This window comes from Eretmochelys imbricata, chromosome 2 (genome assembly GCF_965152235.1).
Source record: "Eretmochelys imbricata isolate rEreImb1 chromosome 2, rEreImb1.hap1, whole genome shotgun sequence".
Lineage (NCBI taxonomy): Eukaryota > Metazoa > Chordata > Testudines > Cheloniidae > Eretmochelys > Eretmochelys imbricata.
In genome coordinates, this window is record NC_135573.1 from 261,554,496 (window position 1) to 261,570,492 (window position 15,997).

Below are 15,997 nucleotides of genomic sequence, written 5' to 3' on the forward strand. Positions count from 1 at the left end.
ACATTCCACATCTCATGATTGCTCTGGAGAGTGATCATTCCCTAAGGAGTGCTACACTGGCATTAAGGAGAAGCCAGGGTGGCTCATAGGGATGCCATGCCATGAGACGTTCAAAATCCCAACCTCAAAGGGAAAATCTTACACTGCTGCTGCAAAACACCCACCGACTACGAAGATTCAGGCGCCTTCCCCATTTTACCTGCTTACTCTGAGAATTTATTCTTAACACTGTGGCAAAACGCAACATCTCTCCAAAAGCTCTCTGGACTCAGAGCCGAGATGCCAGCAGGACAGGAAATTCAGCTTACTCTAGAATGCTTCAATCAACAATGGCAGCAAATCAGTCCTTAAGCTGAAAGAAAATACTCTCTCCTACCAGTGACAAGAACTTTGAAGGTGAGTTTCTGGCCTGCGGCCTCACAGGTGTACTCTCCAGCATCCTTCTTCTCCACCTGCTTCACCACCAGATGCCGGGATTTGCCCTCAGACTCCACTTTGAGTTTCTTGCTGGAGGTGATCAGTTTCCCGTCCTTGTACCATTTCACTTCAGTCTTGGCCTGGGCCACCTCACAGCTCAGGCTGGCGCTCTCTGTCAGGGTGGCCTTGACTGTCTTCTGCACTTTCTCCTTGTTTGCAAACACATCCTCTCTCTCTATCGTGGAAAAGGAATTACAAGGGCTTAAACTCCGTCATTGATGCAATGCCACCCAGAGAAAAGAGAAGGAGAAGGCAGGGAGAAGCTGACAGTTCTGCTTCCTTAGGCTGCTTCCTGCACGTCTCCCCCACTTTGCCTGATCCCAAACAATATGGCGACAAGTACAATTTCAACCTTAACTATGGAGCCTGTAGGGTGTCTCCTTTATAATAAACCAACCCGAACCCACACATTGAAACTCTCAACTGTGCTCTGGAGAGTGACCCCAGTTCCAGATCTGAACTTATCGGCACAGGGCTCCCTTTAGTTTTTTCACCAACATCTTCCTTACAAACCTTTCCCTCCTCTTAGAAACCTGAATGGACACTGATCTTCTTTCCTTTAAGAAGCACTGTTGGTTTTAAAAAGTCATTCATTGTGTATCACTCAATAGGAAATGTCTGAGCCAAGATACCACCAGTGCAGGATATTCAATTTATTCTACAATACTTAAACCAACAACAACAGCAAACTGTTGAAAGAAAATATTGTTTCTTACCTGTGACAACAATCTTGAAGGTCAGTTTCTGCCCTGCGGCCTCACAGGTGTACTCTCCAGCGTCCTTTTTCTCCACCTGCTCCACCACCAGACGCCGGGATTTGCCCTCAGATTCCACTTTGAATTTCTTGCTGGAGGTGATCAGTTTCCCATCCTTGTACCACTTCATTTCAGTCTTGGCCTGGGCCACCTCACAGCTCAGGGTGGCGCTCTCTGTCAGGGCGGCCTTCACCTCCTTCTGCAACTTCTCCTGGTTTGCAAACACATCCTCTCTCTCTGCCAGAGAAAAGGAATTACAAGGCTTATACTCTCTCACTGATTTGATGCCATCCAGAGAATCGAGAAGGAGAAAGCAGGTAGAAGCTGACAGCTCTGCATCTTAGGCAGCTTTTGATTCACATCTCCCACCTCTGCCTGACCCCTCCCAACATCAGTGCAAGTCCACGTACAATCTTAACTGTGGACCTGCCAGCACCTCTCCTTTGTAATAATCCACCCCAAATCCCCAGACTCCGCTTCTCATGATTCCTCTGGAGCGATCTCAGATACAAATATGAATGTACCAACTCAACCCTCCCTTTAGCTTATTTGGGCTGAGATGTTCCTTGCAAAACTTTCCCACCCCTCTGATAGCTGACATGACCAACATTTGTTCCCTCTGAGGAGAACTGTTACTTTTTAAAGTAAATGAAGGCATTAAAGAGAAGCCAGAGTGGCATGTATGGATGCCCTGCAGGGTTACTACCTGGCAGATATTTGACAGGCCTGGTCATTGTTTTATGGATTTGCCAGTTGCCAGAAAAATAAATTTCATTTCCCAGGGTTTTTTTACGTGGGTCTAAAGATTTGCATTATTATCATAACACAATGGGAGATCTAATGTTAAAAGTTTCTGTGTCCAGCTAAAGATGCTGCAGTGTTCCCAGTTCTGCCGTTTAAGCGATAACAGGTCAAAGGTGTTGAAAACACAGCAGCTGGCTGCCCACCAACACACAAGTGCACCGGCCGTGGGTAAGAGAGATGGTTTGAGTCACGGAACAGTGAGGAGATGTACGATGTTATCAATCTTATCTATATGTGTTACTATAGAAACTATAAGCTGCTGTTGAAGGGGGATTGTGAAGTCGCCTTGTGGTTGGAGTTACAGGGGGTTTGCCCTCTGTGTGGACGGGTGCCTTTTTTTTTTTTTTGCTTTTCAAAGGTGGTAACATTAATGCCATGCAGAAGTTCAGAATCCCAACCTAGTTTGGAAAATATTACACTACTGCTGTGAAACGCCTACCGACTAAACAACGATTCAGTTTCCTCCCCAGTTTATCTGCTTGCTCTGTTCATTTCTTATCGATATCATGGCAAAACCTAAAATCTCTCCAAGATGCTACCAGTGTAGGAAACGCACTTTATTCTACCATATTCAAACCAGCAACGGCAGCAAATCAGCCCTTAAGCTGAAAGAAAATACTCTCTTACCAGTGACAAGAACTTTGAAGGTCAGTTTCTGGCCTGCGGCCTCACAGGTGTAGTCTCCAGCGTCCTTCTTCTCCACCTGCTCCACCACCAGATGCCGGGATTTGCCCTCAGATTCCACTTTGAATTTCTTGCTGGAGGTGATCAGTTTCCCATCCTTGTACCATTTCACTTCAGTCTTGGCCTGGGCCACCTCACAGCTCAGGGTGGCACTCTCTGTCAGGGCGGCCTTGACCTCCTTCTGCACCTTCTCCTTGTTTGCAAACACATCCTCTCTCTCTATCATGGAAAAGGAATTACAAGGGTTAAAACTCCCTCACTGATGCGATGCCACCCAGAGAACAAAGAAGGAGAAGGCAGGGAGAAGCTGCAAGCTCTGCTTCCTTAGGCTGCTTCCTGCACATCTCCCCCACTTTGCAGGACCCCAAACAATAAAACTACAAGTACAATTTCAACTTTATCTATGGAGCCTGTAGGGCGTCTCCTTCATAATAAACCAACCCAAACTCCCACATTCAAACTCTCATCATTGCTCTGGAGAGTGACCTCAGATCCAGATCTCAATTTATTGGCACAGGGCTCCCTTTAGTTTTTTCACCAACATCTTCCTTACAAACCTTTCCCTCCCCTTAGAAACCTGAATGGACACCGATCTTCTTTCCTTTTAAGCAGTACTGTTCATTTTTAGAAATGAATGATTGTTTATCACTCATAAGGAGAGGGGCATGGATCAGCGTTCACGTCACACTCCCCAGCAGTACCTGGCCCAAGCTGGCGAAGCAAATGATCCAACCAGAGGACTAATTTTGATCATGAATCCTGGTCACATGCCACAGGAGGCATGTTGTGCATATACTAAGAAGAAGATTCATAAGGGAATAGCAGGGTTTGATTTACCTGTGCCCTGTCCCTTTAAGAATGGAAGGTCTGCGGATGGATTCTCAGGTGGTGATGGCTCTGGTTGCAGCAGCAGACTTGTGTGTACCCTGAAAGGACTCAGCAGCAATGGGGCTTGTGCAAGTTGTGTTTGTTTTTGGATACCCAGCTTAACAAAAATCCAGATTTAAAACTGTCCCTGAGCCTGGCTCACAAAATGTTCCACTCCTCGGCCAGGAACAGCTTCAAATCTGGGGGCTTATTACTCACAGAATCCAAAGACAAACAAACCCAGCTTGCACAAGGCTTTCTGCCACACAGTCCTTTCACACCAGATTTGACTGCTGCAATCAGAGCTGTCCCCTTTGAAGACCTGGGCAGACCATCAATCTTTAAAGGGACAGGGCACAGTTAATCAAACCCTGACATTTCCCTAGGAGTGAAACAGTGGCATTAAGGAGAAGCCAGATGAATGCCAAACAGACATTCAGAATCCCAACCTCGAAGGGAAATCTTACGCTGCTGCTGCAAAACACCCACCGACTACGAAGATTCAGATGCCTTCCCCATTTTACCTGCTTACTCTGTAAACATATTCTCAATATTGTGCTAAAACCCAACATCTCTCCAAAAGCTCTCTGGACTCAGAGCCGAGGTGCCAGCAGGGCAGGAAATTCAGCTTACTCTAGAATGCTTCAATCAACAATGGCAGCAAATCAGCCCTTAAGTTGAAAGAAAATACTCTCTCCTACCAGTGACAAGAACTTTGAAAGTCAGTTTCTGGCCTGCAGCCTCACAGGAGTACTCTCCAGCGTCCTTTTTCTCCACCTGCTCCACCACCAGACGCCGGGATTTGCCCTCAGATTCCACTTTGAATTTCTTGCTGGAGGTGATCAGTTTCCCGTCCTTGTACCATTTCACTTCAGTCTTGGCCTGGGCCACCTCACAACTCAGGGTGGCGCTCTCTGTCAGGGCAGCCTTGACCTCCTTCTGCACCTTCTCCTTGTTTGCAAACACATCCTCTCTCTCTGCAGGAGAAAAGGAATTATAAGGGTTAAAACTCCCTCACTGATGCAATGCCACCCAGAGAACATAGAAGGAGAAGGCAGGGAGAAGCTGACAGCTCTGCTTCCTTAGGCTGCTTCCTGCACGTCTCCCCCACTTTGCCAGACCCTGAACGATATAGCTACAAGCAAAATTCAGTTTTACCTATGGAGCCTGTAGGGCGTCTTCTTCATAATAAACCAACCCAAACTCCTCATTGAAACTCTCATCATTGCTCTGGAGAGTGACCTCAGATCTAGATCTGAACTTATCGGCACAGAGCTCCCTTTAGTATTTTTCCAACATCTTCCTTACAAACCCTTCCTTCCGATTTTAAAACTTAATGGACGACTACCTTCTTTTTCTTTAAGAAGCACTGTTGGTTTTAAAAAGTCATTGATTGTGTATCACTCAGTAGGGAATGTCTGAGCCAAGATACCACCAGTGCAGGATATTCAATTTATTCTACAATACTTAAACCAACAAGAGCAGTAAACTGTTCAAAGAACATATTCTCTCTTACCTGTGACAGTGATCTTGAAGGTCAGTTTCTGGCCTGCGGCCTCACAGATGTACTCTCCAGCGTCCTTCTTCTCCACCTGCTCCACCACCAGACGCCGGGATTTGCCCTCAGACTCCACTTTGAATTTCTTGCTGGAGGTGATTAGTTTCCCGTCCTTGTACCATTTCACTTCAGTCTTGGCCTGAGTCACCTCACAGCTCAGGATGGCATTCTCTGTCAGAGCGGCCTTCACCTCCTTCTGCACCTTCTCCTGGTTTGCAAACACATCCCCTCTCTCTGTTGGGGAAAAGGAATTAAAAGGCGTATACTCTCTCGTTGATGTGATGCCATCCAGAGAACAGAGAAGGAGGCAGGGAGTAGCTGACAGCTCTGCATTTGAGGCACCTTTTCCCTCATGTTTCCCCACCTCTGCTTGACCCCTGCCATCATCAGTGCAAGTACACGTGCAACCGTAACTATGGACCTGCCAGCACCTCTCCTTTATAATAATCCACCCCAAATCCCCAGACTCAACCTCTCATGATTCCTCTGGAGCGATCTCAAATCTAAATATGAATGTATCACCTCAACCCTCCCTGTAGCTTATTTGGGCTGAGATGTTCCTCGCAAAACTTTCCCTCCCCTCTGATAGCTGAGATGACCAACATTCCTTCCCTCTGAGGAGCGCTGTTATTTTTTTTAAGTAAATGAAGGCATTACAGAAAAGACAGGGTGGTTCGGATGGAAGCCCTACAGACGTTCAAAATCCCAAACTAGTTTGGAAACCATTATGCTGCTGCTGTAACAATGCCATCCAGAGAACAGAGAAGGAGAAGGCAGGGAAAAGATAATGATTCCTGAGGCCGTATTAGTTTCAGGTCTCCCCCACTTTGCCTGACCCCGAAAAACATAACTACAGGGACAATTTCAACCTTTACTGTGGAGCTTGTATGGCATCCCCTTCATAATAAACCAACCTGAACCCCCACATTCAGATGCTCATGATTGCTTTGGAGAGTGATCTCAGATCCAGATCTCAATTTATTGGTGCAGGGCTCCCTTCAGTTTATTTCATCTTCCGTCCAAATATTTCCTTCCCCTTTGAAACCTCAAGGGATGAATATTTTCATCCCCTTTAAATAGTGCTGTCCACTCCATAAAGTCCGTGATTGCATATACCTCATAAGGGAATAGCAGGGTTTGATTTACCTGTGCCCTGTCCCTTTAAGAATGGAAGGTCTGCGGATGGATTCTCAGGTGGTGATGGCTCTGGTTGCAGCAGCAGACTTGTGTGTACCCTGAAAGGACTCAGCAGCAATGGGGCTTGTGCAAGTTGTGTTTGTTTTTGGATACCCAGCTTAACAAAAATCCAGATTTAAAACTGTCCCTGAGCCTGGCTCACAAAATGTTCCGCTCCCTGGCCAGGGACAGCTTCAAATCTGGGGGCTTATTACACACAGAATCCAAAGACAAACAAACCCAGCTTGCACAAGGCTTTCTGCCACACAGTCCTTTCACACCAGATTTGACTGCTGCAATCAGAGCTGTCCCCTTTGAAGACCTGGGCAGACCATCAATCTTTAAAGGGACAGGGCACAGGTAAATCAAACCCTGACATTTCCCTAGGAGTGAAACAGTGGCATTAAGGAGAAGCCAGATGAATGCCAAACAGACATTCAGAATCCCAACCTCGAAGGGAAATCTTATGCTGCTGCTACAAAACACCCACCGACTACGAAGATTCAGGCGCCTTCCCCATTTTACCTGCTTACTCCAAGAATTTATTCTTAACATTTTGGCAAAACGCAACATCTCTCCAAAAGCTCTCTGGACTCAGAACCGAGGTGCCAGCAGGGCAAGAAACTCATCTTACTCTAGAAAGCTTCAATCAACAACGGCAGCAAATCAGCCCTTAAGTTGAAAGAAAATACTCTCTCCTACCAGTGACAAGAACCTTGAAGGTCAGTTTCTGGCCTGCAGCCTCACAGGTGTACTCTCCAGCATCCTTCTTCTCCACCTGCTCCACCACCAGATGCCGGGATTTGCCCTCAGACTCCACCCTAAATTTCTTGCTGGAGGTGATCAGTTTCCCGTCCTTGTACCATTTCACTTCAGTCTTGGCCTGGGCCACTGCACAGCTCAGGGTGGCGCTCTCTGTCAGGGCGGCCTTCACCTCCTTCTGCACCTTCTCCTGGTTTGCAAACACATCCTCTCTCTCTGCCATGAAGAAGGAATTAGAAGGGCTTAAACTTCCTCACTGATGCCATCCGGAGTCCCCAGAGGGAGAAGCTGACAGCTCTGCCCTCGAGGCACCTTTCACCGCATGTTTCCCACCTCTGCCTGACCCCTGCCACCATCAGTGCAAGTCCATGTGCAACCTTAACTATGGACCTGCCAGCACCTGTCCTTTATAATAATCCACCCCAAATCCCCAGACTCAACCTCTCATGATTCCCCTCGAGCGATCTCAGATCCAAATTTGAATTTATCCTCTCAAGCCTCCCTGTAGCTTATTTAGCTGAGATGTTCGCTGCAAAACTTTCCTTCCCCTGTGGTAGGTGAAAGGACCAACATTTCTTCTCTTTGAGGAGCACTGTTATTTTTTCCAAAGTAAATGAAGACATGACAGAGAAGCTAGGATGCACTGATGGATACCACATTCAGAGTTCCAACCTAGTTTGGAAAATGTTATGCTATTCCTGCAGAACACCCACCGACTAAGAAGATTCAGCAGCATTTTACCTGCTTACTCTGTAAATGTATTCACAATATTGTGGCAAAACCCAAAGTCCCTTCAAAAGCCTCCTTCACTCAGAGCTGAGATGGCAGCAATGTAGGAAGTGCATCTCACTCTAGATTGCTTTACTCAACAACTGCAACAAATCAGTGCATGAGTAGAAAGGAAACAATCTCTCCCACCTGTGATGATAATCTTGAAGGTCAGTTTCTGGCCTGCGGCCTCACAGGTGTACTCTCCAGCATCTTGCTTCTCCACCTGCTCTACCACCAGATGCCGGGATTTGTCCTCAGACTCCACCCTAAATTTCTTGCTGGAGGTGATCAGTTTTCCGTCCTTGTACCATTTCACTTCAGTCTTGGCCTGGGCCACCTCACAGCTCAGGGTGGCGCTCTCTGTCAGGGCAGCCTTCACCTCCTTCTGCACCTTCTCCTTGTTCGCAAACACTTCCTCAGGCTCTGAGATGGGGAAATTAAAGAAGAACCACAGAAGGAATAAAACTATCATGGGCGATGGACTGTTACATGTATCTAGTGTTTTTAAAAAATAAAGTCATTCGTTTGATGAAACATGTTTCTTATAGTTCCATACTCCATTAACAGCATATTATCAATGAACTCTCTACCCCACACCCCCAAGGTTTCTCCAAATCCTTGGTATCTTGATACTCTCTTTAGGTAGGCAGCCCTGCATATTTTCCAGCTTTCAATATTAACATCCAAAAACTGTTTCTTTTGTTGTTGTTTGGAGTGGGGTTTTTTTGGTTCATCTTCTTGGGGATAAGCCAACACCATCACATTTGCAGTGCTGCTGTGGTCTAGTAATATGCCATTGAAATCAGCTCTCTGACATTTGAAGTCTTTAAATCAAGATTGGGTATCTCCCTCTAAAATATGCTCTAACTCAACCACAAAATATGGGCCTAATGTAGGAAGTAATGGATGGAATTATTAATGGATGGCTTGGGTGATGCAGGTCAGGCTGGATGATCACAGCAGTTTCTTTCGGCCTTCAAAATCTATGAATGTTGAGACATACATGGTACATTCAGCAGTGTAGCAGGGGGATTTTACCTTAATGTATCTAATATATTTGGCAGCAAATGAAGTATTTAAACACCCTTACTTCCAAAGTAGAACCTTAGTACTTTTACCTCAGCAAATGAACTGGCATTGAAAGGCTATCATGGCTAATAAATGATAAACTAAATATACCCATTTAAAGGATATGGTCAGCCATCTTGCTAACCAATGACTAGCAAGTCACTGTTTGATAATCCCCACAATTTATGCCATAGTTCTCATTGCCTGTCTGAGAGTGGTTTATGTGGAACAGTTTCTTTCTTCCTGCATATTGTACTTAATGTTGTTTTATATCTTTTTATTTAAATGTTGATTTACTGTCTGCATTAATACATACATGAAAAGTGGTATGATTCTCCTTTCCCACCAGTGTAAATCAGAACTGATTGCATTGAAGTCTAAAGATTGCACTAGTGTAAAACTGATGTATGGGAAAGGAGAATCAGGCAGTAGGTATTTAGGGACAGATTTTTAAGCAGTAGTTTCCATTTTTGCATCCACTATTTGTGCTTAAAAATAACCGCTTATGCAATTTAGGTGATTCACATATTTAAATTGATTTACAGACACGGTCAGTGATTAGATATCGAAATGTATTACCATGGATGCAAGTTATTTGCACTCAGAATTACAGGGGCAAAAAAAAGCGGTCCAGTTAACACTGGTCTGAATGTTAGACTTTTGTGAATATGGACTGACTAGACATGTATATATTAATACAATAATTCACAAAACAGCTCACATAACTGGATGTCATCTATTTGAATGATCAAGTAACAGGCCATACATATTACAGATGAATGATTTCACCTCCTAAGTCTTACTTTTCCCCTTTAATATCAGACATGTTATATACTGTGAATAAAGTTGCTAATTGCCAGTCAATATAATTGAACTACTCTGCTAGGGTCAAATTTATCCCAAGGTTAACTCCACTAAATTTATACTAGGAATGAATATGACCCTTACAATTCACAAAGGGACAGAAATACTTTTAAAGTTAAGCAAGATATTCAATTAAGCTGGTAAAATAGACATATTATAAGGTCCTCAGCTGGCATATGTCAGTGTAGCTCCATAGAAGTCGCTTATGATGATTTACACCAGCTGAGGATCTCGCCCCTCTATACTAGGATTTTATGAGCAAACACTGTGTACAATTAACTTTAAAATCATGTCGATTGCAGAACCAACTCCTTGGTGACCATATGTGGTCCAGCGCACAAGGTTGTAGATGCTCAGTTCTTGTTTCCCTTAACAGGACGGCGAGTGGCTACATCCCTGGTGGGTTTTCACCTTCTTCTGCAGCATAGGGCATGGGTCACTTGCAGGTTTAAACTAGCGTAAATGGTGGATTCTCTGTAACTTGAAGTATTTAAACCATGTTTTGATGACGTCAGTAACTCAGCCACAGGTTAGGGGTCTATTATAGGAACGGGTGGGCGAGGTTCTGCGGCTTCCAATATGCAGGAGGTCAGACAAGATGATCGTGATGATCCCTTTTGATCTTAAAGTCTATGAGTCTATCCCAGTGCGTCACACTGAATATTTACCCCTTTAAAAGGAAAGGTTTTGTGCTTCCAGTGGAGCCCTGGCACACAAGAACTGTGAAAACCAAGGTGAGTGCAATGGTAACCAGATAAATTAAGACCCAGAAAGTCACGGCACTTCTGGAGAATCCAGTAAAATAAAGATTTCTGCAACTAAAGCACCAGCCACTGAAAAAGAACTGATAAATCCCTCCTGCCTTTCAAGGTTGGATCAGTTTTCCAATGAGCTGCTGATGGACCTGCTTGTCTCGTTACAGTCACATGTATGTGAAACACAGCAATAGTAACTGCGTAGTGCTCTCTGGTTACGACAGGGGAGGGGTAAGATGCCGCATTATCCCGTGCAGGTCTGAAGTCACCCTGTTTGAAAGAGAACTGAAAACACTGGTGTTCTCATGCAAACAGCACTCCGTCATTCTGAGGCTTGACCAGGGCATCCATTTTGTCCACTGGCTACATCTCCGAAATTTTCTGTGGCCTTGCATCTGCAATGGCAGACCACCAGGGTTTCTTTCATTTTTTTAAAATCAACTCCTGCTCTGCAATCTTCCCTCCAAAAGCTTCCTTCCTAGTCTGAGCCCCACTAAATTGCAACAGCGGCCATCTTGGCTGACACTGGGGACTGAACTAGGGAACCTCCTGAGCTAGAGGTACAAGCTGCTACAGCTTGAGCTAAAGAGCCAAACCTTTGTAGCTGAGCTCTGTAACAAACTCACCTTCTCTGAACACATAACACACGGGCCAGCAGGTTGTGGGGCACTTGAAGCCACAGCAGTGTTAGCAGGGAGCAGAGATACACCATGTTGGGGCAGCAGGTCCCAAAGGTGTTCTGCTTACAGAAGACTGAGGCAAGCAGAATGTCTCCCGAGGCGATGAAGGAGCAGCAAAGATTGCACTCTTTACGGTGGAGCTGCACCCCGTATTGGCTCGGACCCCTAGTGAGCACGGAAGTAGGAGGGCCCCTGGCCTCCCAACATTGTGGCTCCTTTGTGTGTCTAATAAAACGTTATTTATTTGTGTTACAGTCACACACAAAGGCATCAGTCAGGATTAGTGTCCCATTGTGCCCGGTACAAGCACAGGGATCTGGGGATGAGACCTTCTTTATATAAAGTAAAAATCAATTAAGCACAACTGCCTCTCTGCCAGGCGGAAGCTAGTTTTTGTCTTTTCAGTTTTAATTGGGGAGCAGACAAGGTGATCATAATGGTCCCTTCTGATCTTACAATTTATTAATGAATTGTTATTCCGTAGCCTAATTTCTACCTTGATTAATAACAACACTGAGCACATCATGTTTGCAAAGCACTTTATGTTCCATAGCCTGTGGAGACTGATGCAGTGAGGGGCAGTGATTTAGCCCAGACACACACAGTAAGTCCCACTGGGACTCGAACCCAGGTCTCCCAAGTACTACCCCCTACGTCACTGGTAGCATTATAAGTACACAGCACCTTGCCCCTGTGTGGCTTCACAGGGAGTCATCTACCACACCTGCAGAAGCATACCCAGAATCTGTCCCTAATCTAACCTAATACCAAATAAATTGCTGGAAGGTATTTGTTAATGTCCAAATTCCTGCTGTTTTAAGACAACGGGAACTGTGCTGGATTGGATCACCAGTAGCCTGCTTCTGGCAGTGGCTTATACCTGATACTTCACCAACAAGGGAAAAAGAGATACCATAGAGTAGAAGAAATGGATATGAGACCAAATAGATGAGAAGAGATTGATTATATTGACAGATAGCGAGGGTCAGATTATGGGAGGGAAGTGCTGATATTCTTTGCTCCAGATTCACCTATAATCCAGAGCAGATGGTATTTCTGCTAAAATGATCAGAAATAAAACAGTAATGTTGTCATTCAATCATTTGTCGTTAGTCTTCAGAATTAACACCAGAGCAGCTCAAACTGTTTATTGCAAATAATTTATCGGGCTAATGTATCCCTCTTTCAACGGGCTAATTATCCACAAAAGACTTGGGTTTGAAAGAATCTATTTGTTACTCATGTAAGCAATGTCAGGATGAGCTCCACCCTGACATCTGGTGGTGAAGTGTAGCAAGTTGTGGAAAAGAACTTCAGGGGCCGATCTTATTTGCATAGGCACACCCACCCTGCCTAGAATGAGGCCATAGCTGCCCAAATGGTCACTTTGGCTGCTGTGGGATCCCCAGTGTCTCTGTTATTGGGGCAGGAAGAATAAATTGTTATTACCCTGATTATGGGAACTCTGCTTGGAACTGTACTTGGCCTTTTGTTATGATGGAGGGACTCACCATCAACTAAGTAGCACTCACTAGGCAAGGGTCATGGGTTCCAAAACTCTGTGAATTGAAAGAGGCTGGGGACAAGTATTAATACTTGGTGGCATGGGCCCCTTGGTGAGGGCCTTACATGCTAATTACACTTCCTCCTCTCTCCACTGTGGAATATCAGAGCTAATTTTGATTCCATCAGGACTCTAGTTACAGGCTGCTGAGCTCACTTTGGGCTAATGATGCACCAGCACTGAGGCTCCCCTACTACAAGCTGAATTCACCAAAGAGCTGAACTGACTAAGAGCTGAAATCACTGAGTGTTGTGTTAAGTAGTGGGGGAGCCTGAAGATATATTGTGGAGCAGTTTGTGGGAGGGCTGGAGTGCCTTGTGGACAGGCTGGTGGAGCAGTTCATAGGACGGTGGGAGTTGCTTGTGGGACGTGGAGCGGAGCAGTTCGTGGACCAGCGGGAGCTGCTTGTGGGCCGCGGAGCCAAGCGAAGCAGTTCGTGGGATGGCTGGCGGAGCAGTTCGTGGGATGGCGGGAGCTCTTTGTGGGCCGCAGAGCGGAGCCAAGCAAAGCAGTTCATGGGGCGGCTGGCGGAGCGGAGCGGAGCTGTGGGGCAGTCAGCTTCAGATCATGTAAGGTGCCCCTTACTTCTCTCTCCCACCCCCCCCATCTCCACCCAGGTTGGGAGGTAAAGCTCTGCAGATAAACTTTCGAACTCTGGGGCTGCCCTAACCAGGGACAGAGACTTTTGGGTCATTGGACTTTTGGGACTTTGGGTGATTTGGGTTGCTGGACTCAAGAACCAAAGGGAAAGGGCATGCCCCAATTTGCTTGGGATGGATTTTTTGCTCATGGGTTGTGTTATGAATCCTGTTGGTGGTGTTTCCCCAACATAATGTCACATTGTTTCTTTCTGTTATTAAAAGGCTTTTTGCTACACTCAGACTATGTGCTTGTGAGAGGGGAAGTATTGCCTCTTGGAGGCGCCCAGCGGGGGTGGTATATATTTGTCCCAGGTCACTTGGTGGGGGCTCAAGCCGGTTTTGCATTGTGTTATTGGAATGGATCCCCTCGATATTGAACCCGGTCGCTGCCAACTCTGATGGGCAGAAGGGTTACACTCAGAACTGTCCACTGAACTGTTTTATGAAAACAAAATTCAGCATCAGGGATTGTTTGCTGTTCTCATTATTTGGTAGTCATGGTGTGGGGCTCCAGAGGCTTCTGGAACAGCAAAAAGCTGGAGAATATCAGCAGGTGCTCGATCAAACCGCAAGATGTTCCCATCACTTCCACCCAATTGAATCTTATTTTCAGTTTATTTTGAAATGGCTCAGGATAGGTCAGGCCTGAGCTGCTATTTACTGGACATCTGAACCGCTTGCAAAATGATTAAGATACCAAAAGAAATCCCATCACTGTCAGAGTGACAGAAAAATCTAGTTCCTAAAACGTCCTGAGCCTCAAAATCAAAGGAGGTTTGAAAGAGAAAAGTCTGCTTGGGTCATTGCTTGTTGTTCTAAGAACAGAGCTGACCTTGTACAGACACCTTCTCTTAAGATTCCCGTGGGTCCCAGATCCATTTAGAGAACACGCTCAATGCCACCGTCACTGGATGAAAGGAGGGTTGGGAGGAGAGCTGGATAAAAGATGTGCTTTCACGTGTTTGTGAAATCCAACTCACTGTTCATTCCAGCCACACACACATTTCCATTTTTGTTCACTTTGCCACACACTTGAGGACTTGGGGATGGGATTTTTTGAACACAGTATGCAAAATATGTATTTTTTGCACACAGTATGTGTGTGCAAATGAGTATGTCTACTGCTGATCTGTTTGCCCTGCCAACCTGTAGGTGCCAGCTGTGTGTGTCTGTGTCTTCGGATGATTTAGTTGGTGTTGGTCCTGCTTTGAGCAGGGGATTGGACTAATATTTTATGATTCTATGAGAGGGAGGCTATTATGAGGAGAAAGGAAGAGAGAACAAAACAGGAGAGCTAGTGATTTTCAGGCTGAGCAGCAGTGGGGAGGACAGGGTAGATTATTGCGTGATTGCATTGGACGTGCTTAAACTGCTTTTCCTGATGACATTTTATACATGTTCCAGCCCCAGAATCTGAACCTCAGGAGACCTGCAGAGACCTTGTGTCTCCAGACTAGCCTCAAATCTGGTCCAGCCCTCCCCAGCCTCCATGGCAGTACAGCTCAAAGCAACAACAGAAGGAGATGAAATAATCCGTTTTATCATGTCAGCAGAGAACATGAGAAAAGACCCAGAAAGAGAAGTCAATGAAATACAAATCAGAACATCTCCCTCACCTGTGATGATAACTTTGAAGGTCAGTTTCTGGCCTGCGGCCTCACAGGTGTACTCTCCAGCATCCTTCTTCTCCACCTGCTCCACGACCAGACGCCGGGATTTGCCCTCAGACTCCACCTTGAATTTCTTGCTGGAGGTGATCAGTTTCCCGTCCTTGTACCACCTCACTTCAGTCTTGGCCTGAGTCACCTCACAGCTCAGGGTGGCACTCTCTGTCAGGGCGGCCTTCACCTCCTTCTGCACCTTCTCCTTGTTTGAAAACACCTCTTCCATCTCTGCAAGATGGAAACACAGTGACGTATGTCCTTTTGCAGTCTCCTATCAAGGGGCTTAGGTGACGTTCCCCATATCACTGTAATATTTTAGCACCTCAGGAATGTTAATGACTGCACCCTCACAACAGCCGTCTGAGATAAGGAGGTATCTTTGTTCCCATTTTACGGATGGGGAAGTGAGACATCGAGAGAGGAATATCTCAAAGTCACATGGGAAGTCTCTTGCAGAGCTAGGAATGGAACCAAGGTCTACTGATTCCCAACCCAATGCCTTCACCCCAAGACCATCAAAAACAAAACCTATCCTCTAAAGCTGCTGTAGGCTGGTGCACCAAATGTCCATAAAGAGAGATCACGTGATGACCCTGACTGATCACCACCACACTGCACTTTAGTCCAAGGATCACACAGTTTCACAGACATTAACAGCTAGGCTTTGCTGTCAGTTACCCGGGTATAAATCTGGAGCAGCAGTGGGCAAACTATGGCCTGGGAGCCACATCTAGTCCTCCAGACATTTTAATCTGGCCCTCGAGCTCCCGATGGAAAGCGGGGTCCAGGGCTTGCCCCGCTCTGGTGCTCCAGCCGGAGAGTGGGGTCCGGGGCTTGCCCCGCTCTGTGCAGCTTCCAGAAGGAATAGCATGTCCTCCCTCTGACTCCTACACGTAGGGGCGGCCAA

The 15,997-nt window shown here is 45.9% G+C and overlaps 1 protein-coding gene across 1 annotated transcript in view; it reads right to left on the minus strand.

The window, feature by feature from the left end:
* Positions 1 to 15,997, minus strand: part of OBSCN (obscurin, cytoskeletal calmodulin and titin-interacting RhoGEF) — a 300,816-nt gene that overhangs the window by 245,416 nt on the left and 39,403 nt on the right. Inside the window, exons 9-16 of the mRNA XM_077808766.1 lie at positions 15,043 to 15,318; positions 8,002 to 8,277; positions 7,024 to 7,299; positions 5,104 to 5,379; positions 4,289 to 4,564; positions 2,664 to 2,939; positions 1,194 to 1,469; positions 377 to 652 (exon numbers count right to left, since the gene is read on the minus strand). Of these exons, the coding sequence (XP_077664892.1) occupies positions 377 to 652; positions 1,194 to 1,469; positions 2,664 to 2,939; positions 4,289 to 4,564; positions 5,104 to 5,379; positions 7,024 to 7,299; positions 8,002 to 8,277; positions 15,043 to 15,318 (2,208 nt within the window). The remainder of the gene's footprint in view (positions 1 to 376; positions 653 to 1,193; positions 1,470 to 2,663; positions 2,940 to 4,288; positions 4,565 to 5,103; positions 5,380 to 7,023; positions 7,300 to 8,001; positions 8,278 to 15,042; positions 15,319 to 15,997) is intronic.